Source organism: Misgurnus anguillicaudatus, chromosome 11, assembly GCF_027580225.2.
Source record: "Misgurnus anguillicaudatus chromosome 11, ASM2758022v2, whole genome shotgun sequence".
In the NCBI taxonomy this organism is placed as follows: Eukaryota; Metazoa; Chordata; class Actinopteri; order Cypriniformes; family Cobitidae; genus Misgurnus; species Misgurnus anguillicaudatus.
This window is the reverse complement of record NC_073347.2, coordinates 6,789,230-6,815,855: the sequence shown is the minus strand read 5'-3', so window position 1 is coordinate 6,815,855 and position 26,626 is coordinate 6,789,230. Positions and strand designations below refer to the sequence as shown.

At 37.5% G+C, this 26,626-nt stretch overlaps 3 protein-coding genes across 5 annotated transcripts; 2 read left to right on the top strand and 1 right to left on the bottom strand.

Moving 5' to 3' along the window:
- Positions 1 to 924: 924 nt before the first annotated feature.
- ppm1g (protein phosphatase, Mg2+/Mn2+ dependent, 1G) lies at positions 925 to 13,088 on the top strand. Its single transcript, XM_055171067.2, has 10 exons — positions 925 to 1,444; positions 1,661 to 1,730; positions 3,477 to 3,562; positions 4,429 to 4,552; positions 4,916 to 5,382; positions 6,696 to 6,824; positions 7,186 to 7,420; positions 7,504 to 7,633; positions 11,480 to 11,576; positions 12,006 to 13,088. The coding sequence occupies exons 1-10, from the start codon at positions 1,334 to 1,336 to the stop codon at positions 12,195 to 12,197; spliced, it is 1,641 nt and encodes a 546-aa protein (XP_055027042.2). The 5' UTR covers positions 925 to 1,333; the 3' UTR covers positions 12,198 to 13,088.
- Positions 13,089 to 13,124: 36 nt separating this feature from the next.
- On the bottom strand, positions 13,125 to 15,238 carry LOC129416707 (uncharacterized). Of its 3 annotated transcripts, none has more exons than XM_055171070.2 (9): positions 15,059 to 15,236; positions 14,647 to 14,714; positions 14,517 to 14,564; positions 14,359 to 14,423; positions 14,166 to 14,203; positions 13,986 to 14,065; positions 13,843 to 13,905; positions 13,589 to 13,658; positions 13,125 to 13,424 (listed from the first exon to the last, which is right to left on the bottom strand). In XM_055171070.2, exons 1-8 carry the CDS (start codon positions 15,147 to 15,149, stop codon positions 13,596 to 13,598), a joined length of 516 nt encoding a protein of 171 aa, XP_055027045.2. In that variant the 5' UTR covers positions 15,150 to 15,236; the 3' UTR covers positions 13,125 to 13,424; positions 13,589 to 13,595. The 3 variants fall into 3 exon arrangements, with proteins under 3 accessions (XP_055027045.2, XP_055027044.2, XP_055027046.2); XM_055171069.2 differs by having other exon boundaries at positions 13,608 to 13,658; positions 15,059 to 15,234; XM_055171071.2 differs by lacking the exon at positions 13,589 to 13,658 and having other exon boundaries at positions 15,059 to 15,238.
- A 698-nt stretch (positions 15,239 to 15,936) lies between these two features.
- On the top strand, positions 15,937 to 26,112 carry apmap (adipocyte plasma membrane associated protein). The gene is made up of 9 exons (XM_055171068.2): positions 15,937 to 16,218; positions 16,342 to 16,458; positions 17,971 to 18,086; positions 18,456 to 18,548; positions 21,777 to 21,893; positions 22,068 to 22,242; positions 22,335 to 22,469; positions 24,058 to 24,250; positions 24,580 to 26,112. The coding sequence occupies exons 1-9, from the start codon at positions 16,127 to 16,129 to the stop codon at positions 24,787 to 24,789; spliced, it is 1,248 nt and encodes a 415-aa protein (XP_055027043.2). The 5' UTR covers positions 15,937 to 16,126; the 3' UTR covers positions 24,790 to 26,112.
- Positions 26,113 to 26,626: the final 514 nt, after the last annotated feature.

Genomic DNA, 26,626 nt, shown 5'->3' with positions numbered 1-26,626 from the left:
TGATTGATGCGACATGTTATTTTATTTTTTTCAATTATTGCATAGATATGTTTAAATATTTAAGGGTTTATTATCATGATATCCGTTACCTTCTTAATAAATAAATAAATAAATAAATAAATAAATAATAAAAAGTCTGTTTTCAAATTTAAATTCCGAAACACTAATGTTGTAACATCACCCTACTTACCTTATCAAAAAAACGTATCTTCAGATCAGATGTAAAAAGTCTATAAAATATTTTAAAATTAATTAGGTTTCTTTCTGCCATATTCATACCTCCTGCATACACCAAAGCTTAGTTGCGGTTCCGCAAAGAACCGACACGCCTTTGACGCCAAATTACCGCGAGGGCGATTTGTAAACAGACTTCTCCGTATGATTTTTCAAACCGCTCTCGCGGTACTTTGATGTCACCCGCATGTCGGTCCTTGCTGCGCGGCATGAAGTTGAACAACAACACACATGACAGCTGTGCACATTGACACGACTTCAGTTTCTCAGATTTTCCCATTTTTATTAATATAATACAGAGGTTATGTCTGATCTGAGTAGAGGCCAAGCCCCAAAAATGTCCATGCCACACGAAACTTTGTAAATAGTATGGTGAATTGATAAACTCTAGTAAATACCCGAGTTTACTTTAATATTTATAATGGTAGAGTTTAACACTTTAGCATCTAGAAATATACTACAGTAAGTACAAATTATTTTTTTCATGTGTGATTCAGCATTGACGGCAACAAAGAGGCATGATATAATTTAATTTTATTAAAACATATCAGAATTTTTTTTATAATTTTACTTAAAATAATCCCAGTCGATAGAAAAGTTTGCCTAATTTATAAATTATTTTATTTTATTTTTAGTTAATTTGAATCGGGCGCGTGCGCAGAGCTTTAACGAACAAGCAGACTTCCTCTTCCGGTGTGCTGAAGTCTTCTATGAAATGGGCTTTCAGATGCACTGTTGATTATGTTGTGTCACACGTGTTGAGGGCTTTTGTGTGTTTTAAAAGAGATCCCGATCGCATTAAGTTTTATTCCCCTCTATGTTTAATGTGAGTTTGTGAAAAGCCTCGCCTGGACTCTTCATTCATCTGTGATTGTTTATTCAGAAACTCCAGCATCATCTGCAGTGTTAGCAGCCCGTCAGCTAACAGCTAAAGTACCGGCTAACATACCGGTTTACTTTCATCTAACGGTCACTGCACACTGAAATGTGACGACTACCTGTCTAACACAGAAATACTACCTGTTTTTTTGCAGTCGACAAGTCGGGGTTTGGTCATATTATTTGTTTATCCATCACCAATCCTTATTGGCATTGTATCATGGGGGCATACTTATCTCAGCCCAATACGGAGAAGAGCGCAGGCAACGGCGGGAATAAGAACATGAGTTATGGGTTCGCGGCCATGCAGGGCTGGCGAGTCTCTATGGAGGTAAAATACGCACTTTCAGATTTTTTTAATTATTTTTAAGTTGCTTGCTTTAGGGTTTATTATATTTGAGTGGTTTATAATGTGAGCGTGGTCTTTGTCAGGCGCACTTACAAAAAAGTGAATTTTGATCTTTTTAAGTAAGCATTATGTGCTATGATGTTCACGTGCTTTGAATCAATGGTGAGAGTTCGGTAATGCCATACTTTTTGTTTCCAGGACGCCCACAACTGCATCCCAGAGCTGGATGATGAAACCGCTATGTTTGCTGTCTATGATGGTCATGGGGGTAAGTTCAAAAGACTAAAGCACACAAGGTATATATATAAAAAAGTCTAATTTCTTTGAGTCATATCAACCTGAAGCTTCAAAAAAACAACGAATTGAGAGGAAACTGCAAAATCGGACTTTTCTGATGTCAGACTGTTAAAAAACATTTAAAGTGTTGGTTCACCCCAAACTTAAAATGGTCATTTACTCACCCTTGTGTTGTTTTAAACCTGCATGAGTTTCTTCATTCTCTCGAATATAAAAAATCTTATAGTTGATAGTAAGCACACAACTGACGGTACCCATTGACTTCCATAGTATTTGTTTTTCCTAAATTCCTACTATGAAAGTCAATGTGTTTCATCAACTGTGTGCAAACCATCATTTATCAAAATATCATCTTTTGTGATCAACAGAATAAAGAAACTGATATAACATAAGGGTGAGGAAATGGTGGCAGAATTATTATTTTTAGGTGAACTATCCTGTTAAGCAAATGACTTGCTGTATTTATGTATTGAAAACGAAATTTTAACCAGCTTATCTCTGATGTCTAATCATTTCATTGTGTTTTTTAACAGTTAAGATGCATTTCAGATTATTTTGGGAACTTGAAATGATGTAATTCAGGTTAGGAAAAATATAATAGCTTGAGTTAAAGCGTAGCAATGCACAGTTTTCATATCTAAGAGTTTGTATTTACATATAAAAGTCTTTCTGGCACAGCGGTAAGAAAAAAGTTGTGGTCATAGTTTAAATGTAAGACTTTTTTCAGTTTTTGGTAACGTTTAGTTTAAACCCTTTAATGTCTTAGAGTGCATATAAATGGGTAATTTGTTCTTGCTTTAATTTTGTCTAGTAAGAATCAGTAGTTGCATTTCCATTGCCCTTCAAATTGCGAATTAAATATATGTCGGAAGGAAACGCGTCAAGTTCACATAAGCTACCATTAGGGATGCTCCGATGGATCGGCCGATAATGCTTACTATGTTTCTCAATGAATTACGGTGAAATGCCACTACATCCAAAAGCCAGGGGGCGCTCTCTGGCAGAAACTCAAAATGCGCTGTAGACGAAGAACAATACACACGCAGCTGTGATGACACGCAGCTCCATGAAATGGCTGAAGGATATATTTTATTGCTGTTCTTCAAACCTTTTCAGGTATTTTCATGATAATAAAGAATATGTTTAATAATTATGTTTGACGAGTGTTGTTTTTTCAAATGCATGTTATAAACGAATCAAACTAACAGTGATTTTAGATCGATAAGGACTTACTGATCAAAAGCTGTAGTACATGAAATAGCTGTAATAAGATCGGCATTGATCGGAGCATACCTAGCTACCATATACTGCAAATAAGATTTTACACTCGCATGAAATGGTTTTTCAAGCAATTTAAAAAAGGAACGCATCACAAAACTGCAATTTTTCACATTTATGGGTCACCTGATGTATGTTAAAGTCACATGATAATTTCTTACAGATGCAAAATTGCATCCTATAATCTCCTAGAAACGCCTCATATATGAATGCTACCAACTATAAGGGGCATTTCCTTGCCAGTGTTTGGATTACACGCCTGCATCTTCTTAAAAAATAAAAAATAATGGCTACTGATGTACACAAACCTACATACATCTTTTACCATGATTTTTGGATTGACTTAAAATGTGCATAACTTTGGTTAATAAAAACGCCATCATTTTGCAAAATATTTTTTTATCAACATCAAAGCTAATGTGTTGTTTTGTTTTACCAGGTGAAGAGGTTGCTTTGTATTGTTCCAAGTATTTGCCTGAAGTTATTAAAGAACAGAAGACTTATAAAGATGGAAAGCTGCAGAAGGTAAACTTACCCTGATAGTTCTTGATGAGTTTCTTATGGCGCTTTTCCATTGCATAGTACCCCACGGTTTAGTTTAGTTTGGGTCGGGTCAGCTCACCTCACTTTGGCGTGGTTAGCTTTTCCATCGAGTTTAGTAACACTTCGCAGTGGGAGGGATTATAGGCGTGTCGTTATATTTGCGCATTGTACATTCCCATACATTTATTATTTCTCAGTCCACTAAAATTGCCCACCACAAATAGATGTTTACACGTCACGTTTATCACTAACGTTACCTCAGTCTCACACGACAGTTTCTGTTCAAACACTGCGGCGTCAGTCGACGGCGCTCCGCTGAGCCTCATTGAAGTTGCATTTAAGCATATAATGCTGACGAGCTCGTCGCAAATGTTCCGCCACAAACTGCAAGGTTGGAAAAACTGTTATGGTGTCCGTGATTCTCAACCTGTGGATGTTTGTTCATGAGTTTGGGAACTTATAGCAGAGCACAGATGACACAATTTTTGCTCGAGACAGCACAAGCTAGCCTAGCACAGGTGAAGCTAATCTACATTATAGAGATGACGCTGTAGTGATGATTCTCTCAGACCAATCAGTGATCTACAGTGTTTTCGCATCATGTTTGGTATCAGCTCGGGTCGCTGGAACCCCAACCGAGGTGGTACGAAAAAAGTATCGGGTACTACGTACTGCACCCAGTGGAAAAGCTCCCAAAAGTAAGCTGACCCAAACTAAACCAAACCGTGGGGTACTATGCAATGGAAAAGTGGCATTATTGTTCAAAGGGGCACAAGATGTAAAAATTAGGCCGCTCATTCAATATGTAATCACTGGCCAATCTTTGTGTTTATGCCGTATATTTCCAGGCTCTGGAAGATGCATTCCTGGCTATAGATGGCCAAATCACCACAGAGGAAGTGATCAAAGAGCTTATTCAGATAGCTGGTCGTCCTCAGGAAGAAACTGAAAAAGTAGCGGATGAAGATGATGGTTAGTATAATGTCACTCGGATTGTCATTATGCATGACCAGTTCGACCCTCTCCATCTCATGTTAGCCTAAATTGAAAGAAATAGTCAAAACACCTGAAAGTTGCATTTATTAGAACTATTCCTTATAAAGTAGATGTCTTTACGGGTCCAAAAGCTTGTACTTGAATTCAAAGAGACTTGTGAATGTGCTACCCAAAACCAACCTGACTCTGATATTACATGCAATGTTACTCGGACCCGGAGTAATTATACTAGGACTGACCAGGACAATTTAAAATACAGAACCAACTGGGTCCCGGGTTGGGTCCTTCGTAAGATCTCTAGCACATAGTCAGTAAACGCAAAATGATTTTTTTTTTTAGTTGATAATGAAGAGGCAGCTCTACTGCATGAAGAAGCCACCATGACAATCGAAGAGCTGCTTATCCGCTATGGGCAGAACCTGAACAAAAACTGCAAAAAGCCATGTCAGGATTCCTCTAAAGAGTGTGAGGAAGGGGAGAAAACTTGCCCGGAGAAGGAAATCAACGGTGAGACTGAATGCGGGGCTTCTAAAGCAGATAGCCATGGGAAGGAGAAAGCAGATGTTGATGCGGACGCTCCTGAAGGTTCAAAGACGAGGGCCTGCAGAAGAGCTGCAGCCTCCAATGGCAGCGGTGGCTCCTCCTCCGGGGGCTCCGCTGAGAAGCCTGGGTCGACCGGAGATGCCGGTCCATCCTGCTCCTCTTCTGCAGCTCCTGCTCCGGGAAGTGCCAAGTCTAAGTTTTTTGAAGACAGCGAGGAGTCAGAGGAGGGAGAAGAGGAAGAAGAGGAGGGTAGTGATGAAGAGGTGAGGGGAAAGGTTTAGCTTAATCCTTTTATACATCAATTTTGTTGTTCTGTATTGCAGGATTTACTCTGTCTGTCAGATCTTTCATTTTCGCCGCCTTTAACCTTAAAGGAACACGCCCACATTTTGGGAATTTAGCTTATTCACCGTATCCCCCAGAGTTAGATAAGTCCATACATACCTCTCTCATCTCCGTGCGTGCTGTAACTCTGTCTGACGCAGCCCCCGCTAGCTTAGCTTAGCACAAAGACTGGAAATGCATGGCTCAAGATAGTATACTGCTCCCAATAAGTGACAAAATAACGCGGTCATTTTCCTATTTGTGTGTTGTGATTTGTGTGGTCGGGCCGTGTGCAGATGGCAGGGTGATGTGAGACACAGCGATCTTTTGGCAGTGTACATGCTGAGAGCTGTGTTCTCTGGGGACGAGGCGCTGCCGCATGGGCGGAGTGATCTGCTCGCAGCACACGAGAAGCCCCTGGTGAGGAGCAGAGAGTTCGGTCAGAATTGTGCGGGTCGCTCCGCCCATGCGGCGGTGCTTCGTCTTCAGAGAGTGTAGTTCTCAGTGTGTATACTGTTGGGGGATCGCTGTGTCTCATATCGCCTTGTTGTTTGTGCACGGTTTGACTGTGCAGGTCACAACACATGAGTGGGAAAGTGATCGCGTTGTTTTGTCGCTTATGGGGAGCGGTATACTAGCTGGAGCCATGCATTTCCGGTCTTTGTGCTAAGCTAAGCTAGCGGGGGCTGCGTCAGACAGAGTTACAGCACGCACGGAGATGAGAGAGGTATGTATGGACTTATCTAACTCTGGGGGATACGGTGAATAAGCTAAATTCCCAAAATGTGGGCGTGTTCCTTTAAGATATTACCTGTAGAAGTCACTTTGGATTGAAAACATTTGAAGAGTTTCGTTGCAAAACGAGATAAATCCGTTTTTCAACATTTTTGTCAAAACATGTTTATTATTATGTTATCATGTTATTATTTTGTTTTATTGTGCTACTTAGCTGTATTTTTTAAGTTATGAAGGTTTAAATCAAAACAAACCAACTGCAGTTAAATTGATATTAATTGGTATGCACAACCAAAAAACGAGATTTCTGAACAATAAAAAAAGGACTTATCTCGTTTTGCAACGAAGTTAAGTAATGAATAGCAGTACAAAATGTGTTTGTTTAATAGATTTTGGTTATAAACCGAAGGTGCACACTTATTTAGTTACCTTCTTTGAAAACTAGACCAACTAACTGTAAAAGCTCTCTGGACATATAACTTCACGTTTGATGTCATTGCTTTGTCACGGCCAATAGGACTGCAGTGAGGAGGATGGCGAAAACAGCAGTGAGAATGAAGATGATGACGACACAGAAGATGGTGAGGAAGAGGACACAGATGAAGAGGAGGAAATGTGTTTGCCCGGCATGGATGGAAAAGAAGAGGTAAGAATGTGTGGAAATGTATCTGCTTTTTTTTTAAGTGTATGCAGAGTTGTGTTTCTGTTTTGGCCAAAAATTCATTAGAATTAGAAGTAGTGGCAAAAATAATGAAACCCCTTCTAAACTATTTAAAACAAGGAATTACATGATCAAATAAAAAGTTCATATAACATCACAATTGTGTGTGCATAAAGGTTTTTTTATAACAGCTTGGCAATTATCCAGTTGTTAAAGGTGCATTAATGTGAGCATAAAAAGCAAAAATCTTTAAAAAAAAGACCCCCGGTTATGGCAGGTTTTCTCTCTCCATGCAATGTTTTTACCTTCCTTACCTGTTTGCATCCCTGGTTTCTGTGATTGACAGCCTGGTTCAGACAGCGGCACCACTGCTGTAGTTGCTCTCATTCGAGGAAAGCAGCTGATAGTTGCCAATGCTGGAGATTCCAGGTGCGTCGTGTCTGAAAAGGGAAAGGCATTGGACATGTCATACGACCACAAACCTGAGGATGAACTGGAGCTGGCCAGAATAAAGAATGCTGGGGGAAAGGTGACCATGGACGGCCGCGTCAATGGAGGACTCAACCTCTCCAGAGCTATTGGTAACTATACTCATCACTGTACGCTGTTGTGTCTGTTGTGTTTCAACACCCAAATTTTCTAACTTGACTTATTTTTATTACAGGTGATCACTTTTATAAAAGAAACAAGGCTCTTCCTCCCGAGGAACAGATGATCTCTGCTCTCCCTGATATCAAAGTTCTTACACTTAATGAAGACCACGAGTTCATGGTTATCGCATGTGATGGCATCTGGTAAGAGAAAAACTTTGCGGTATATTTAATAACCTTTAAGACAGGGTGCATGATTTTTTAAAAACACTTTGGAAAAGCCGAGTACCAAAGTTGGGCTGAGTACCAAATAGGGATGTCAATTTATGCATTTTTCCCATATTCGATGATCGTTTACATTAACGATCAATCAGTTGAATACTCGTTAACTGTAGTAGCGCAATAAACCTTTACAGCAGTGACATATAACCAATGACATAAGTGTGCGTAAAAACGACAGCTTCCTCACGCGAATTAAACAATTTTATTTTGTCTAAATAACATGCAAGTGGGATTGTAAAATGAGTCAATGACTACGTTTACATGCTGTCAATATTCGGGTTATGGTCGAGTTAAGGTCGGGTTTCGGGTTTCTGAAACATTCGGAATAACCCGTTTACATGCGTGAGCAGAGAGAGTTACCCCTGTATAAATGGAATTGGCAATATCCCGATGTAAACTCTGATTGAAAGGTAAATGCGGTGATTTTGCGTGGCTCACTAGTGCGCTTTGCGGTTTTACTGCCTTCATTTACTAAAATAAAAGTATTATTTAAATCCAGAACAAGCTGCACCGATGTAGAAGCAGGGTAGGCTAAGTTACATGTCTTTCCTTTTTTTGATAAAAAGATTAACAAGCTATATACTAGCCTTCAGCTAAATATATTTTTGAAAAAAAAAAATTAATTGAAAAAATTGAAAAATTAATTGAAAAAAAATCAATTTTCTAACAAGAAGGTTTTTAAGTGCAAATATACAGAGCATCGGTAAATAGAGAACAACCACGTCTTAAAGAAATTTAAATTAGACAGTATTTATGCACCTATAAATGTACAAAACGAATGCAATAGCTTACAGAAGGCAATGAATATTTATTTATGGTATTTTCAATAATATATTAGTAGATAAATTAACATATATAAAGTATGAAAACGAATAAATCATTATTTTGGCTAAATTAAGCTGGAAAGATCGTTTTTATAATTGTCATCCTTTCAGAACAAGCTTTTATGCTATCTATAATAACTTACATTATATCCTGAGTGTTACTTGGCCGAAAATATGTAGAAATACATGCAAGTAAAAAAGTACAGAACAAAAATGTTTAGCTCACGCGGATAGAACGAAAAGCCGTTAATTAAGCGGACTGAGGACGTGCAGAAACAGTCGAGTCGGCAGATGATCATCAATGTTTAATGTTTCGCGCAGGTACTGTTGATGGTAAACTTTCATATCTAAATGTCAGGTAAAAGTCAAGTATTCAGTCAGTTAATAATAAAGCCACCGCCGTTATTGCAACATCCTAATCCACAGAGCGGACGCTGCATACAAAGAAAAAAACTAAGGTTTTTATTTTAAGTGGTTTTAATGCTGGTAAGCAATCAGTTATATTATGCCGCTTTGTATTTGTGTGGATCAGTTAAATTAAAGTAATTTTAATCTTAGAAACTGCATCTATGCAGACGACGCTATGCAGTTATTCTGTCATCTTTCACTTTTTTTACACATTCACTGTATTTAACGAAATATGAATAGCATAGTATTACATTTTGAATTCAAATTCACAAAAAAACCAAGTTACTCTCATAACTATTGACAATCTATTTGAACTTTATTATACATGTATGATGTGGAAAAACAAGAAGGGCATAGCAATATATTAGTTTCGTGCAAAGCGCGGTTGTTGCAATTGGTTTCCTCCTCGCTCTAAAAGTGTATATAAGAAGTTCCTCTACTCAAAAGACCAAGATTCCTTGCGAATAGAACATGCGCAGAACACAAATCAATGTTCCTTTTGATGGGGATATCCCGATGCGCGTTTACATGACCAAAATTTCGGGCTAGAAAAGAGGTAACCCAGGGGTAATATTCGGGATTTTAAAAACAGGAATATTAGCATATTCGGGTTTTTGCCGGTGTTTACATGGACGTGCGCGACCGGGTTATTGCTAATATTCCGGATTTGAACGGGTTATTGGCTGCATGTAAACGCAGTCAGTGTAGTTGGTGTTTTGATAAATCATCAATTTAATCTCGTAATGAAATATAATGACTTGGGGCCAATCTCATTTCTCTGTCTTACCCCTTCCCCTTTGTAGGGGACAGATCGTTTGTCTAAAAAATGAGACACCACTCGATTACTGTTTGCTTCACCTTCCCTTGACGCTAACTGGCTGCTACGTAAACAGACAAGCATTGACATAAACAAGGAAGATACCATTGTCTCAGGTGTGGTATCGATTTCCTGAGATGAGATCAACAAATAGCGCATAACTTAGCTGCTAGCTAGCACATTAACTATCTATTCATAACAAAAACATTACAATTAAAACCGCTTAAACATTTTATTAAAAGTATCATAAAACATTGGTGTCATAATATAATCTCAAACTGCCGAAAATAACGTTACTTTTATTTGTGCGACTCCTTGACAGTTCAACATTCAGCCATAAAATATCTTGATGCCGGGTCTCCTGAGAAGTTCCTACGTTTACGTTTACCCCTCTCTTTCAAGAGTGGTATTTATCACACTTCGTTTCAAGGGCTATGTATCCCTACGCCTTGGCCCTAGCCCTCAATCAAAAGGAGAATTGAGACGCCATTTCGCCTCACATGAACGCGCAAAACCGAGGGGTAGGGGTAAGGGGTAAGACAGAGAAATGAGACGCACCCTAATAGACACCGTATAACTCCGCCTCATATGGGCATTCTGCACAGTTGCATTAAAATCTTTCATTATCATCAAGTGTTATTTGTCTTGTTGTTCACCTCGCTTTTCGAGTTGTTGATGCACCGTTTGTTGTAAGTATACCCAAGAAGCACACGAAGAGCACTTTTCCCGTCGTCACCTCAGCTTAGACCTGCGGTGTGCTTTCAGCAAAGACGCTTATATTATGAAGATTTCATCTTTCCATTAGAAAACCCGCAACAGTGTTTAGCGTGTAGCGCCTCAGCCAGTCAATAACGATGACGATCAATGATATATGTTGCAGTCGTTCAGAGTGTAACGACAGTCATTTACAGATAATTTTAGTTTCTTGACAGAATGTAAGATTACATTTTAATCTGTTTATTTAAAACGCCTTCTGGTCTCCTTCCCTGTGTATAGCAGCATTGCTATGCTAATCTTGCAGGCTTCCCTGAAGAGGGTCTTTGCTTTCAGTATCCTAACCGTGTTTGCATTTTCTGTATCGGACCTTATCAGATCCACTACAGATGTCATTTCGTTAAGTTAGCAGCTAGCCTCGTCTCGCATGATGTTAAAAAGCCCAAGCGTGTATTTGGCATCGAGCATCATTGTGATAATTTCTAGTTTAACTTCTGCACGCTTGTTTCATTTTTTTCACCGGCTGTATGTGCTTTTGCGCAGGCGCCGCACACACGTGCTTGCTTTTCGACAATCGTTAAGTTTTATCGTTTTAATTCTTATCGACAATTAATTGAAGACTGATTAATTGCTATTACCAAAACACACTTGTAGCCAGTCAGCAGTAAGGGGCGTGTCTACTAACCAACATCGTTGCCTGGGTCTATCAAAAGAAGGTCCAGATTCTATTGGGGTAGGGGCGTGTCTGTTTAGGTGATTTCAAATATCAACATTGGCTTTCAGAGATCATGCAGCCCGCCTTTAATGTGTTAAATGTGTGCGATTTGATTGATGATGTTTAAATCAAGATAAGGTCTAATTCATTCAAACTTTGTTTCCAGTTTTTGCTTTGTCATCATTTAGAAATATCGTAAAGGAAAAGTTTAAGTTTCATTTTATTGCTTTCTAGTTTAACATTTTATTACTTCAGTAATGAATTTCTGACCGAATCTTATGTGTTTTAAGGAATGTAATGAGCAGCCAGGAGGTGGTGGACTTTGTAAGTGAGAGACTCAAAACAAACGCTGGTAAAAACAAGCCCTTGTCTGCCATTATTGAAGAGGTAAACACAGATTTTTTTTCTCTTATGTAACAGTATTTTTGTAGTATTGTTATATCTGTAAACTTCCTGTATGGTCTATTAGTGGCATTTAGGGTCTATGGGCAAGTCTTTAAAACACAAACTGGTTTATGCTGATGCGCATTAAAATTATGTCCGAGTACCGCTGCTTGTGTTGTTAGTAAACATATTGCACAACGTTTTGTAGTATACGTGTGTGTGTGTGTGTATATATAAGTTTTTTTTTCTGGTATTTCAGAGCAATTGATGAAACAAAAAATAAAGCGGTGGAAAGTACCTCTAAATGTGGTCCAAAAATACATTTTACACCCCATTTACACCAGTATTTAGCTTCGTCCACTTGTGATCCGATCGAAGTGCAAACCAGTTGTTAACAGAGCATTACTTAAAGGTGTCACCTGGTTTTCATAGCTCCTGGACCACTGCTTGGCACCAGACACATCAGGGGACGGCACAGGATGTGACAACATGACCTGTATGATCATCACCTTCTCTCCATATCTCGAGAGCAACATGGACGAGATCAGCAAGAAGAGGAAACAAGATGAAACCGGTGCCGCAGAGGAAAACGGCAGCGACAGCAAAAAATCCAAAACTGAATAAAACTGCTTTCATGAAATGTTCTGATACTTCAAGGACTCTTTCCCATTTGAATTAAGACCACAAGGGAAATTTTTAAGTATAGCTCCCTGATAAAGAGCGTTTTAGTTTAAACAATTCAAAGAACTGTTAACCAGCCATTTTGTTCTTTGTTGATTTTTGTTTTTGTTTAGCGGCCCGTCAGCAGTGTCTACTTATAATGGATTGATCACAATTGTATGGTAGCAAAGGTAATGTCACATTGAGTCTCTGTGCTCCTGGTGTACTTTGTCTAGGCCATCATACCCTTGTTTATGTACATAGTGCTTTTCCCATTAACTGTCCTTTTTTTTCCTTTTTTTAAATCGTGGATCAATTGTATTTGTGACCTATTCTCCAGACACCCATATGTACTTGATCAAATACATTTTTTTAAAAATAACGTAATGAGATGCTGGTCTGTTTTTCCCTGATAAAGTCATTGGATATACCCCCAAAAAAGGAGAGAAATGAATCCTGTAGAAATGCTCTTCAAGGTGAAAATGACATTCCTTTCTCCATTGTTTTATGTTTCTGAGTAGCAATTGTTTATGCATTGATGTTGAACCGCTATGTCAAGCCTCTTTTTTTTTGGATCTTATGAACTGAGATCAACGCCTTAAACTAAAATCATTTCAGTAACTTAACAAATTGTAGTTTTCAAGTCAACGTCCTCAATGCTATAAAGGAAGAGTTTCTGTTTTCCATTGTCTTCAGTCTTTAAGCATCCATGAATACATAAGGTTTATATACGATGTATTTTGGAATATATATTTTGGTACTTTCCAGAACATCTTTGTGGCTTATACAGGGAAACAAAAAGTCATTGCATTACAGCTTTTTTTCTGTATCAATAAACAAGTGGAGACAAATATACATTGTTTTTGTTTTTCTGATTACCACCCAAAAACAGTCATGTGTGGCACAGGTTTTATTTAAACTTAAAACATAAATCAATCATGAACACATTCTAGTGACTGCACCTAAAATACAACAAGAAGCTAAGCTTTTGTTGTTGTTTATTTACTTAATAAACTGCTGTTTTTAATCTATATAAATACATGGAAATTCATGGTTTTCACAAAATTTCTGAAAGATATATTAGACACAAAACATAAGTTTATATTTTAGCTCTGAGACATTCAATAGAAATGTCATTCACCACAGTGGAGCTCTTTTAAGCATCCCTTCCCAGCAATAAGACTCCGCCATCTGAAATAAAACAAACATTGTCTTTTATTTATAGTTGGATAATTATAATTTTTTTTAATTTGACACAGTAGATTTGTATGTTTTTGTTTATAATCTATATTTATGATAGCCTTTCTATGTTTTGCAGTAATCATTATGTAAATATTTTGCATGGAGATCCTCACTGTATTATTAAAAAAATACCTGCATTCGTTTGTGAAGAAACACCAACTTTTGGTTAAGTAACTCAATATCCTGCAAAAAGACAAATATTTTTCTTCCATTATTTCTGTACACCATAGACTGGATGTATTCAAGATGGTAGTTTTAAGGCTTTTAGGCAATTTATATTCAAGTGTTCTCATAATGACTCAAATTTAGGAGCATATACAGTTCTGAAAGCATAAAGAATAGATTTAAATGTGTGTCGATAGTTCACCTTTGTCATCTTTTCATGATGTTTTAGTTTGACTTGAGGCAACAGGTTTTCTAATCTTTCAATCTAAAACAAAAGCAAACATATAACACTGTTCATTCGTCTTTATTTAAATTTAAAATCATAATTTGTGTCAATAATCTCACTCTTTTCGCAATGCTCTGTAGTCTTGACTTGAGGGTTTTATTAATCACATTCATAGGATTACTTCTAGGTCTTGGATTAACTGTAATCATAAAAAGAATCAATGCCAAACTTTTGGTAAGGTGTTAATGCTGTTTAAAAAAGTAACGCAAATAACTGAATTGTGACATGAGTTGACATACCATGCTGGTAGTTTCTGGCCACTTCGAGAACATATGGCCTAAACAGGATGAAAACTGAAATGTTAGAATATTCATGCCATTTAGAAAAAGTAAAACAATGACAAAGAAATATAACAAATGCATTAAAATGACTTTTGATCAAAGTCTGATTATATACTTACACCATATGACCTGACACTATGTATAAACTTACAGTTGTTTGCTGTTTGGTGGCATGCTGCAGTTTAATGGGATTAAATACCCTTGATTGTTTCGGATCTTAAAAAGTATTGTGAAATTAATTCATACAGGAAAGACAATTTAATGACATCACAATCTTTATATCTATATTTATAACTCATGCAAAGATACCTTAAATGTTGTCTGAGATGTGTGAAGTCTGAAACAATGAGCTAATATCTATCAGGAGAGAGAAAGCACTTATTTAATAGTACATATATTACATCTCAATAGCCAAACCAACAAATAAACAAAAACATACTTGTGTTACAGTGGCTACATTCGCCCCACTTGGAATATGAACCTCTCGTAAAGCAATGATCCTGCTGTCTGAAAAAGAAATGAATTTGTCTGAAATGTCTGTTTGTATGAGATATCTTTACATTCAAATTCATAAGCACAAAAGCAATAAGCAGGTGCAAGAATATTTTACATTTTGTCTTTGCTGTAACCAGATCATGTTGTCAGTTGGGCCTAAAACAAGTTATTGTCTCTTCAGTAATTTAGGTTTTTAATATAAGAAATGTTTTACATAAATAAAAAGATGAATGGAAAGACAGAAAATGTCTTCTATGGCAAACCTACTCATGTTGCCATGGCAACCTGGATGCTGCACTGCCACTCTCTAACTAAATGCATTTTAAACAAGTTGTGCAGAAAAAGAGTAGACTAACCATTGAGATCAAGCCTCTTCAGGGCAATCCAAACTCTATTACGAGTGTTTTCGGTGATAACTGCCATTAAAGCATTAACATTACGCTTCATAAACAGCAGAAGAGCTTGCGCCACCGTTAACCATTAGTATGAAGGCAGAAACTTTAAAAAATTCGTAAACAGGAAGTCACGATCGACTTTACTTCCGTGTTGTGACGTATTTTTAAGTAAACCCGATTTTTTTACAGCCTATAAAAATGTATTCATGAACACTGATAAACACAGAAAAAAACAGTCTATGAGTAAAACGGAATGTAAATAGTGGATGTGGCTTGGTGCACCATCGCCAAAAGATGATTTTGATTAAAGATTATGAGGGCACATAATTTTAAATAAATATAATGATCTACATGGATAAATTGTTTATAATGAACACTGCAATATTCCATTAAAAATAATAAGAATGGTCAGTTTTGATTTTATGTGGAAAATGTAATTACTTTAATTTTCATAACTAAAATCAAAACTCGAATTTAACTTCACTAATAGTGTTTTCCTTTCACTTATATTGCAGGAAAAAAATATGCAGCAAATAGAGCAACATTATTGCTTAAATGTATTGTCGAATTGTTTTGTGGTGATGATATAATAAAAGTAATTTTTACATTTTAATTTATTATAAACAGTTCTTCCGCCAAGTCATAACTGTAGACTATTCTTGGCTCCCAAGGAAGGCTGACGGGTATTAATATGATTAAATATGTGCTTGAAACATGTTTTTTTTTTCAAATAAAACGTTTAGCTCAAATAAACTTGTTAGCAGCGGTTCAAGACTTTTAACTTGAAAACGACTCTAGGGCTACATTGAGAAGACGTCACATCCATGATTTCTTTCATCACATCGTTTTTGTCTTCACACACCACTGCTGCTGTCTACAGCGCGCTGGTATCTCATGCGCCTGTCATGAACTGAGCTGGGTTTGTTATGAAGTGGATGCATTTTGAGTTTGGTGGAGCAGTTATTTATTAATCCATGTGACCGAACTTGTGAAACTTCATTAAAGAGTGAAAAACAGATCAACAACAGCATGAATGAGCCCGAGGGACTGCGCTTCAGAAGGTTAAACAGACCTCAAATTATCACAGACGAAGCCCATGAACCCCAGCAAAAAAACACAAGGTGCGTTCTTAAAAACATTGCATTTTTATTTGATATCTCTCTTGTGCACTTGTATTATTGTTATGTGTAAAACACGCCCACTATGCGGCTTTAAAGTGTTATATGGGTATGTATGCATTGCAGCACGTACAGTGGGAAGGTGTTTCGTGTGACATTGCTCACACTGGTGGCCTTCCTGTTCTTACCGTTGCTCGTGGTGGTTTTCCTGCTAGAGTCTCCCATTGATCCAGAGGCATTCAGGTGAGCTTCAGCATTGCTTCCCACTTCCAAACACATCCCTACCGTAGACCGTATAAAATAAAATATGGTGAAATTAACATGATACCGTGAATAAGAGATCTAGGGCGTCCAAGAAATGTTATGAAAATTACAGTTTAAATATTTTTTTGGCTAGGAAAAATCATTATGCAATGAACAGTGTCTTTCATGTCATTGTTCAGATACTTTGAGCTGTAGTCATTCGGTTTGACTCTGTCCTACTCCTAGTAAATGGCTATTGGTAAATACCTGCACACAATTGTATTACACAATACCATAAGGAACTTCCTGTTATTTTTATTGGCCAATCTGGAAATGTTGCAATCAATGTAAAAGCATTATTTTAACATGTACAAGCTTTCTTAAAAAAAACATATTATATATATTAAAAACCTTAAGAAATTACTTAATTAAAAAATTAAGTAATTTCTTAAGGTTTTAGTTTTTTTTAAGAAAGCTTGCACCTGTTAAAATAATGCTTTTACATTTTACATAGTTAGGAAAAGTAGCAAAAAAATGAACCCTGCTGCTAGGTTAAATTAACTCAGAAAATTAAATCAGGCAGTTTCAATGTAAATGGACATGGCATCAGACACACAGAAGCCAGTCGCATATGTCACTATGCTTATTGGGACATCCGGTGGTACATCCATTTTGCATTGACGTTGACGTGTTCGACTTCATGCAGTGCATGCCGGTTAGAAATTTTGTCCAACTTGAGCTGGCGCTGAAGGCATGTGACTGTGACGTGTGGTTTTAAAGTACCGCGCGAGCATTTCAAGAGCGTCCTATCCAGATCGGCTGCACAGAGTTCTAATGACGGCACGGCTCTTCATGATTGGTCGCCTCACTGATGACAACGATCATGTGCGTTTCATGTTTAATCCAACCTTCAAGAAGGTGTGACTCTAATATATGCAAAGAGAACTTAAATGAAATCTATCAAACCTTGAGCACTTATATACTGTATGTACAATTAAGTGCACAAGACCACAAGTGTGAAAATTATGACAGACCAGAATTTAAGTCATTATTTATGGAAAATAGCTCTCTTTACATAAATGCGATTCATAAATAAGTAATTCTTTTGAGTTAAATCTTTACAATGAATCAGATGGTCTGGTTTGTGAAATTGGTCAGAATAATTTGCTTATGAAACATTACAGTATCAGGATATGGCTCTCATCTTTCCCATGTCATATGGACTCTACAGAGTCAATGGTAAGTCTATAATAAGTTTATGATACTTTTATAGTGTATAAGCATACGTTTATCAACCAAAAAAGCACCATTCATTGTAAAATGTTTTGTGATTCATGAAAGAAATGATATGAAATTGAGTTTCCTTTAACTGAACTCACAAATGGTTTTCTCATTTCTCTTCATCTTTTTATTCTGTGTTAATGGTTAATAATTGATGTTGATATGCGGGTCATTTCCAGCACTTCTAAACATTAAACTTGATCAATGTCTGTTTTTCATTCATTTAATTAGTCTGAATGAACCTCCTCTTATGACCGGCTGTTACGAGCCCAACCTGAAACTGAGACAAGCAGAGCGACTGTTTGAGGATCGACTTATCGGCCCAGAATCCATTGCTAACATCGGAGGTCAGTATTTGCACAACAGTTTAGTCAGTGCTTCACATTTCACCCAGTTTATTGAAGGTCAACTGTGAGTGTTAGACAGCAGGCCAAAATAAACGAAAGATGAGTTGTGACATAGGAACACATTGTCTTTGAAATCAAGGTTAAAGTCATCGATTTCAATTAGTTTGACACGCTCTTACTCCTCCTATTCAATATTGAAGATACCAAGGTTATATCTTTACACAATATTCTTTACATTATGTAGGATGATTTTGTGTTAAAAACCATAAATCACACAAAAAAAGATCCATTTAGCTGGATTTTTACAAGCAGAGCCACATACTTGAAGCCATGTGGAATTGTAATGTGTTTAAAATCATTGTTTTCTAGATGTTTTGTACGCTGGCACTGCTGATGGAAAGATTGTGAAAATCGAGGGCCAGAAATTTCATGTGCTAACAACACTTGGCAAGCCACCATGTGGTAAGAGCACCAGAAATACCAGATTGCTTAAGGACTGTGTAACAATGTCATAGACCCAATAACTGTGACCGATGAGGACATAAGTAACTGTAACTCTTTTATAAGCTCAACTGTACACAAAGAGGTAAGGAGGAGGGACATTCTCATTCAGAGCATTTGATTGGTGTAGTGGAGGACGAATCATTAATACGAATCAACTTTAAGACATAAAAATCTTTTGTGATGAAGTTTCGCAGTAGGGTTGGATGGTATTGGTGTTGCCAAAACTAGGGCTATGTTTACACAACACTGATGTTTAAAATGATCCATGTTTACATAGATCTGTGAAAATGACTGAAAACCAGGACACGAGTTGGCAATGTTAGTTTGTACCTTCAGAGCGATGAATACAAACAATCAAAATGGCGAAAGCCTCAAGCAATTTTGTTTAGATGGACGATGAGGCAGGTTTATTCCCCAAACTAAAAAGTGGCTAAATAAATTTGTTGGAGAAGCGTTAAAAACTCTAGTGCTGTGACTGATCGCAGTTGATCCGTAATTCGTACGGATCACTACCCGCGGTTTGGCTCGCATGCAATTTGCAGATTAATATGCAAATTTAAATAGGTTTCTAAGGCTTGCAAATGATAACATTCAAGTGATTTAAAACAATTTAACCACAAAAAGGCGCTAAAGTGAGCAGATTTCTGTACGCACATGCAGTTAAGTGTGTCCGGTCCAGCTCCAGTCATACGTAATCATCCCTTCAAAGATCAGTGGCCGGTTGCATAAAAGTTAGTCATGAATTTTTTTCTTCAAGACTGATCATAACTGCTTGTTATAAAAGTATGTTACATAGAAAGGTAGATTGGTCTAATTTAAATCCAAATAATTAGACTGATTAGCCCTAACTAATTGCTAGTTAGTCAGAATCATTCTTTAGACGCAGTCTTAACATTATGCAACCGGCCACAGAACTCCTCATGTGTAAACTATAGAGAGAGTTGCGCTACGGTGTCTCATACTATAGTCCATTAACATACATTTGCTGAATAGAGCATTGAAAAACAACGTAACGTTTTATGTGAAGCAACTGTTTATGCTGCATCTTCTTCCTGAAGCGCCGTTTGGAATTCAAGTTTAAGTGCCCTTAGTAGTGCAGATGCGGAGAGACGCGTTTCGAAAAGTAAGCCAACATAAAAGCTTTCTGTTCTTGACAGGGCACATACACACAATATTCTCTTGCATTATTATTTTTCTAATAAAAACATTTGTTTATGCCTTGAGTGAATTATAGAGTCAGAAACCTGTGCTTATTTGTTCTTAATGAGACAGTAACCTCAATTAACCTATTTGAAGGCTTAGTCCATTTTCAAATCCAGATAATTTGCTCACTACCATGTCTTCCAGGGTGTTGATGTCTTTCTTTGTTCAGTCGAGAAGAAATTATGTTTTTTGAGGAAAACATTCCAGGATTTTTCTCATTTTAATGGACCCCAACACTTAACACTTAACAGTTTTTTTCATCGGAGTTTCAAAGGACTGTAAATGATCCCAAACGAGGCATAGGGGTCTTATCTAGCGAAACGATTGTCATTTTTGGCAATACAAATAAAAAATATGCATTTTTAAACCATAACCTTTCGTCTATCTGCGGTCCTGTGATGTGCCAGCGTCAAGAGGTCATGGATGACGTATGCGAAACTCCGCCCCAGTGTTTGCAGGTGTGGAGAAAGAGGACCGTTCCGACGTTGTTGTATGTTGAATGATACTAATTAATGTCTTTGTGTCAGTTTATTGTTTAAAATGGTGCGCAAATGTGCATTTCATATATGTAACATGTGACCTTTCCACGGCATTACACAATTATGTGAGGTCGCGCTGGTGCGTCACGGGACCGGAGATGGACGGGGGGTTGTGATTTAGAAGTGCATATTTTTTTATTTTTCTTGTCAAAAATGACAATCGTTTCGCTAGATAAGACCCTTGTGCCTTGTTTGGGATAGTTTGGAGTCCTTTGAAACTCTGTTGAAAAAAATTCTGTTAAGTGTTGAGTTAAGTATTACGTGTTGGGGTCCATTTAAGTCCATTAAAATTAGAAAAATCCTGCAATGTTTTCCCTTAAGGGAACATGGTTTCTTCTCGACTGAACAAGGAGGGACGTCAGCATTTTGGATGACATGGTGGAGAGTAAATTATCTGGATTTTTTTAAGAAAATGGACTAAACCTTTAAGTCTGTGTTATTAATGTTAATCAAACAACCCAAGACAAAATCACTTATGTGGCTCAAAAAAAAGTTATATTTAATTTATACAATAAAGACAGTGTTACTATTCATTTAATTCGATTTCTGTACCTAATGCTAATTTTAGACCAACTTTATTCTTTTTTATAAATGTTTGTAATTGCTTTATTTGTCATTAGACCCCCCCCACCCCACCCCCCTTTTGGCTGACCTGAAAAATAATCCGATCCCTGCCTCAAAAACCATAATGTGATCCAAACCGTGAGTTTTGTGATCCGTCACAGCCCTATTAAAACTCTGTATCTTTAGTAGCACAAACACAATCCTGTAAGCCCCCATTGTTGTTATGGCTGTCAAGTACTCATGCGTGCCTGTAGACATAACCTGTGATGCGCATGAAGCCACGTTTACACAAAATTGTGTTTTTGTCATTTAAATAAAAACGATAACGCTGTCATTTTCAAAAACGGATTTTGAAAAACTTTTGGGAAATCAAGGCTTTTTACCACAGTTAACTTTTTATTTCACAACATATTTAAATGGATATAGTATGTGCTGGGACCCACCAACATAAACATAAGATTTTTAAATGGAAATATGACGAAACTTTTTTGAAATATGACTTTTTTTCTAATTTTATAATAATTTACTTGTTTTTATTTTCATTTATTAATGAACTGTAAGTTTAATTGCAATATCAAAACACCTTATGGTATATCATAGCAAAATCATTGTCATTGTTTGTCATTAGTTGGATGTTTTTGTCATTCACCGCTACAGCCAAGCACTGTAATAATTTCTGTCTGATATTGATTCTGACAGCTTTATAGGGGGAAATTCAGGTTTTTATTACTGTAACTACTAACATCGCATCTATGTCAATTTCCTTTATGTCAAAGATGAGTGATGTTGATCAGATATTATTATTTATTAAATATCAAATACAAATACTATGATGAATAGTGGTGAATAACCGCTATGTCATTTGCTTCCCAATTCAAAGGTTCTCCTGAACATGAGCACATCTGTGGACGTCCATTGGGAATTCGCGTTGGACCCAATGGCACCTTGTTTGTGGCTGATGCTTATTTAGGATTGTTTGAAGTCAATCCTGTCACAGGTAAAAAAAAGAAAAAAGCATCCTTGCTTTAAAATGTCAGTGGTTATCTGAAATTAACATTACAATACTCATTTCCATTCTGTATATGACTGCGTTGATGATTTAGTTTTTTTGGCCATTGTGATCACTTCTTGTGATATCTTTTCCCCCCTCACTCATATTTTTGGTCTTAAGGTGAGGCAAAATCTCTGGTGAGCACAGGGACGTTGATCGGAGGCCGGCGTCTGGCCTTTGTAAATGATCTGGACGTTACGCAGGATGGGAGGAAGGTGTACTTCACAGACTCCAGCAGCAAATGGCACCGCAGAGACTTCATGTACCTGATCATGGAAGCCACAGCAGACGGACGGTAAGTGGGGCATAAAAGAAGGGCATTGTTTCCGAATGACTGATTCAGGGGAAAAGAAAATGTGTTTTAATACAGCAGCTTTGCCATTTTAGTGTGTTGGAGTATGATACAGAGACAAAAGAAGTTACAGTAATGATGGAGAACCTGCGCTTCCCCAACGGCATCCAGCTGTTTCCTGATGAGGAATCGGTTCTGGTGGCTGAAACCACCATGGCAAGAATAAAAAGGTGATGTACTATTACAAATTATGAATCGTGTGGTTAACCTTTTTGAATTTGAAGGGAGTGTTGCATAGGTGTCTTAAAGGGGACATATCGTAAAAATCTGACTTTTTCCATGTTTAAGTGCTATAATTGGGTCCAGAGAGGTTGTATCAACCTAAAAAATGTGAAAAAGATCAACCCAGTAACTTAGTTTTGGTAAACTATTCTCTGCAAGCATGTGAAAAATAGGTCAATGAAATTTGGCTCACCTTGTGATGTCAGAAGGGGATAATACCGCCCCTTAATCCAAATTCCCATTTTAGTGTGTTTTCTGATTACATTATAATCCAGTCGTAATGCCTATATACACAGTGAGGAAAATAAGTATTTGAACACCCTGCTATTTGGCAAGTTCTCCCACTTCATGTGGGGAGAACTTGGAGGGGTCTGAAATGGAGGGGTCTGAAATTGTCATCGTAGGTGCATGTCCACTGTGAGAGACATAATCTAAAAAAAATCCAGATATCATAATATATGATTTTTTTATAACTATTTATTTGTATGATATAGCTGCAAATAAGTATTTGAACAGCTGTCTATCAGCTAGAATTCTGACCCTCAAAGACATGTTAGTCTGCCTTTAAAATGTCCACCTCCACTCCATTTATTATCCTAAATTAGATGTTCCTGTTTGAGGTCGTTAGCTGCATAAAGACACCTGTCCACCCCCTACAATCAGTAAGAATCCAACTACTAACATGGCCAAGACCAAAGAGCTGTCCAAAGACACTAGAGACAAAATTGTACACCTCCACAAGGCTGGAAAGGGCTACGGGGAAATTGCCAAGCAGCTTGGTTAAAAAGGTCCACTGTTGGAGCAATCATTCGAAAATGGAAGAAGATAACATGAATGTCAATCTCCCTCGGACTGGGGCTCCATGCAAGATCTCACCTCGTGGGGTCTCAATGATCCTAAGAAAGATGAGAAATCAGCCCAGAACTACACGGGAGGAACTGGTCAATGACCTGAAAAGAGCTGGGACCACAGTTTCCAAGGTTACTCTTGATAATACACTAAGACGTCATGGTTTGAAATCATGCATGGCACGGAAGGTTCCCCTGCTTAAACCAGCACATGTCCAGGCCCGTCTTAAGTTTGCCAATAACCATTTGGATGATCCAGAGGAGTCATGGGGGAAAGGGTCTTCCAACATGACAATGACCTGAAGCACACAGCCAGGATAACCAAGGAGTGGCTCTGTAAGAAGCATATCAAGGTTCTGGCGTGGCCTAGCCAGTCTCCAGACCTAAACCCACTAGAGAATCTTTGGAGGGAGCTCCAACTCAGCGCCTATCATCCAAATAAATTGAGGGACTGTAATAAATGTTTTCTGTACCCAAATGTGTTTTATGTGAAAATAAATTGCGCATTTATCTATCTATTAACAGGGCTGTTGGGAGGTTTCGTGCATTTTGATTATTTAGCATGGTTGCCAGCTAAAGCTAATAATCTCACAATGGCTAAATATTGGCGTATTTATCAGTTTAGCACTACTTATGCATGCACACATCAATTGTTAATTCTTACCTGCTGTGTGCTGTTTCTTTACAGAGTCCATGTGTCTGGTCTCAATAAAGGGGGCATGGATACATTTATCGAGAACCTGCCAGGATTTCCTGACAACATCCGACGCAGTTCTTCAGGTGGCTATTGGGTGGCCATGTCTGCTGTTCGACCCAACCCAGGCTTCTCCATGCTTGACTTTCTATCTCAGAGACCCTGGATAAAAAAACTTGTATTTAAGGTACCTGCCTCAATCATGATTAACATCTTCTTCATCTAACACAACAAATTCAATTCATCAGCTTATTAGTTCACTCAAAATTGAAAATAGATTATTATTTACTCACCTTAATGTCACCCAAGATGTAAATGGCGGCAAATGGAGTCATGCAGCTCCACGTCACTATGGTGGTTTTTGTTAAACGTTTGACTAGTTGACTATTTTATAAAATCGCAGTGCTTCTAATAATGCGCAAGCCCTTTTTATAGTTCTTGATTTTGTGGTCACTGAACTGCCATACAATAGAAATGCATTTCAATTTTTTTTCTTTATTGTTTTTGCATCTTCAGCTTTTCAGTCAAGCCACGCTGTTGAAGTTTGTGCCACGCTACAGTCTAGTTGTGGAGCTGCAGGACGGCGGCACGTGTGTGCGGAGCTTTCACGACCCGCATGGCATGGTGGCCGCTTACATCAGCGAAGCCCACGAACACAACGGTCACCTGTACCTGGGTTCCTTCCGCTCACCTTATCTGTGCAAACTGGATCTGAGCAAAGTGTGAAAGGAGCCGACACAAAACAAGACAGAATCATTTACTCGAGTCATCCTGACTTCTAAACTGATTTTGAAGCAAATAACATTGACGACGCTTTAACGGCAGGATTTGTTAACTTCTTCCATACTACATTCAACAAATGAACAAACCACTGTGTTTTTTTTATTTAGCTCTAAAATATGTTTAAATCCTCATTCTGATTTGTTTTTGTGTTAACTATTATAAGCTGTGTGGCTGGCTGGTTTTTAATCAAAAGATGTGCCATTACTGTTTTTGTTTTCCACTTATGTGAAGTATGACGTTTCTGTACTTGTTTTATTTGTACACTAGAATCTGGCACTTAAAACAGAGCTGCTAAATTTTTTTAAGAAAAATGAGATTCGAGAGACTCTTAATACCTTCTGTGCATGACTGTATATAGAGATGGGGAACTGAAAGAGTGCTTATTATAAAATGAATCTACTCCAGCATTATATAAGACCCGCGTGAATGATTTAACCGATTCCTCTTTTTATTTTTATGTGTTGTCATTATTTAACACATGATTTGTTTATGTTGCTACAGGAGAATTGCATAACTGGAAGCTGATTGATGCTGATGATTTGGTATTTACAGGGTTCCCACGGGTCAGGGAATTTTTTTGTTTATCCAAGTAATGGAATATCATGTGTTTTTGTTTCTTGCTTTAAATTTTAGTTTCCATTTATGAAAATGTAATCTGCTTGTTAACTTGTGATGTAAGGAATACTATCTCCGGTTCCAACTACAATTTAAACCGCTGATTATTGGCACCATTTATTCATTTCATGCATTTAAGCTTCATTTTTATGAAGTCTCTACATTATCCAGGCTCAGGGCATCCCAGACATAGATTATGGAAATTCAACTTTCAAGTCAGTGAAAGTCGGGGAATTTTACATTTGACTTTGAGTCGGAACCCTGTATTAAACACAACGCTGAAGTCTCATTATTTTGTATGAAGTAAGAATTGGCAACAGTAATGTTTGAGATCCAGAACATCTTCTGCTTGAGTTATAAACAATGCTGTATCTCAATATGCATAACAAATAGGCTTCCACGCTTTTAATTATCTTCGGTGGTTGACATCAAGGTCAGCACATTTATTCCAACTGTACGACAACTTCAGTGACGGTCCAGCAATTATTGTTCGATCTCAGACTAATCTTGTTCAAAATAAAACATGGATACTTATTAAAAATGTGTTCCTGTATAGCTCAGTGGCTAATTTGGGGTCCGGTCCCCCTTAGGGGGGGCGTGGTATCCGATATGTTTTGAGCTCAAATAAATATGCCTAAAATGTTCCACTTACATTTTTTTTTACTTTTTGCCAAGATACAGTAATAAAATATTCTCTTGTGTAAAATAATTATTTAAAATTTGCTTGCACAATCTTATCATACTTGCCATAATGGCAAAATCAGATGGAAAGATAGATGTGGAGGGTTGGGGGCTCAGGATGTCGTATATGTATTTAGGTGGTGCCCCAAGGAAAAAATGTTGGGATGCACTGGGTATGGAGCATTGTGTCATCGGAGCAAAAGATTATGAGTTCAAAACCCAGGGAACAGATACTGATAAAACAATGTATGACTTGTATGTCACTTTGGATGAAAGCATCTGCCAAATGCATTAATGTAAAAAATACAATAATGTCAATATAGCCATGGCTAAAGTTAAGAGAAAACTTATGTTTCGTTGTCTCTCCTACATTAATTTCATGTTATTGTAAGCCAGACTTAAAATGGTCCTTTGGCCTGAAATGGCTTGAATATACGCCAGGGCTGTTATATTTAGACAACAAAAAATATCTATTTCTATTTAC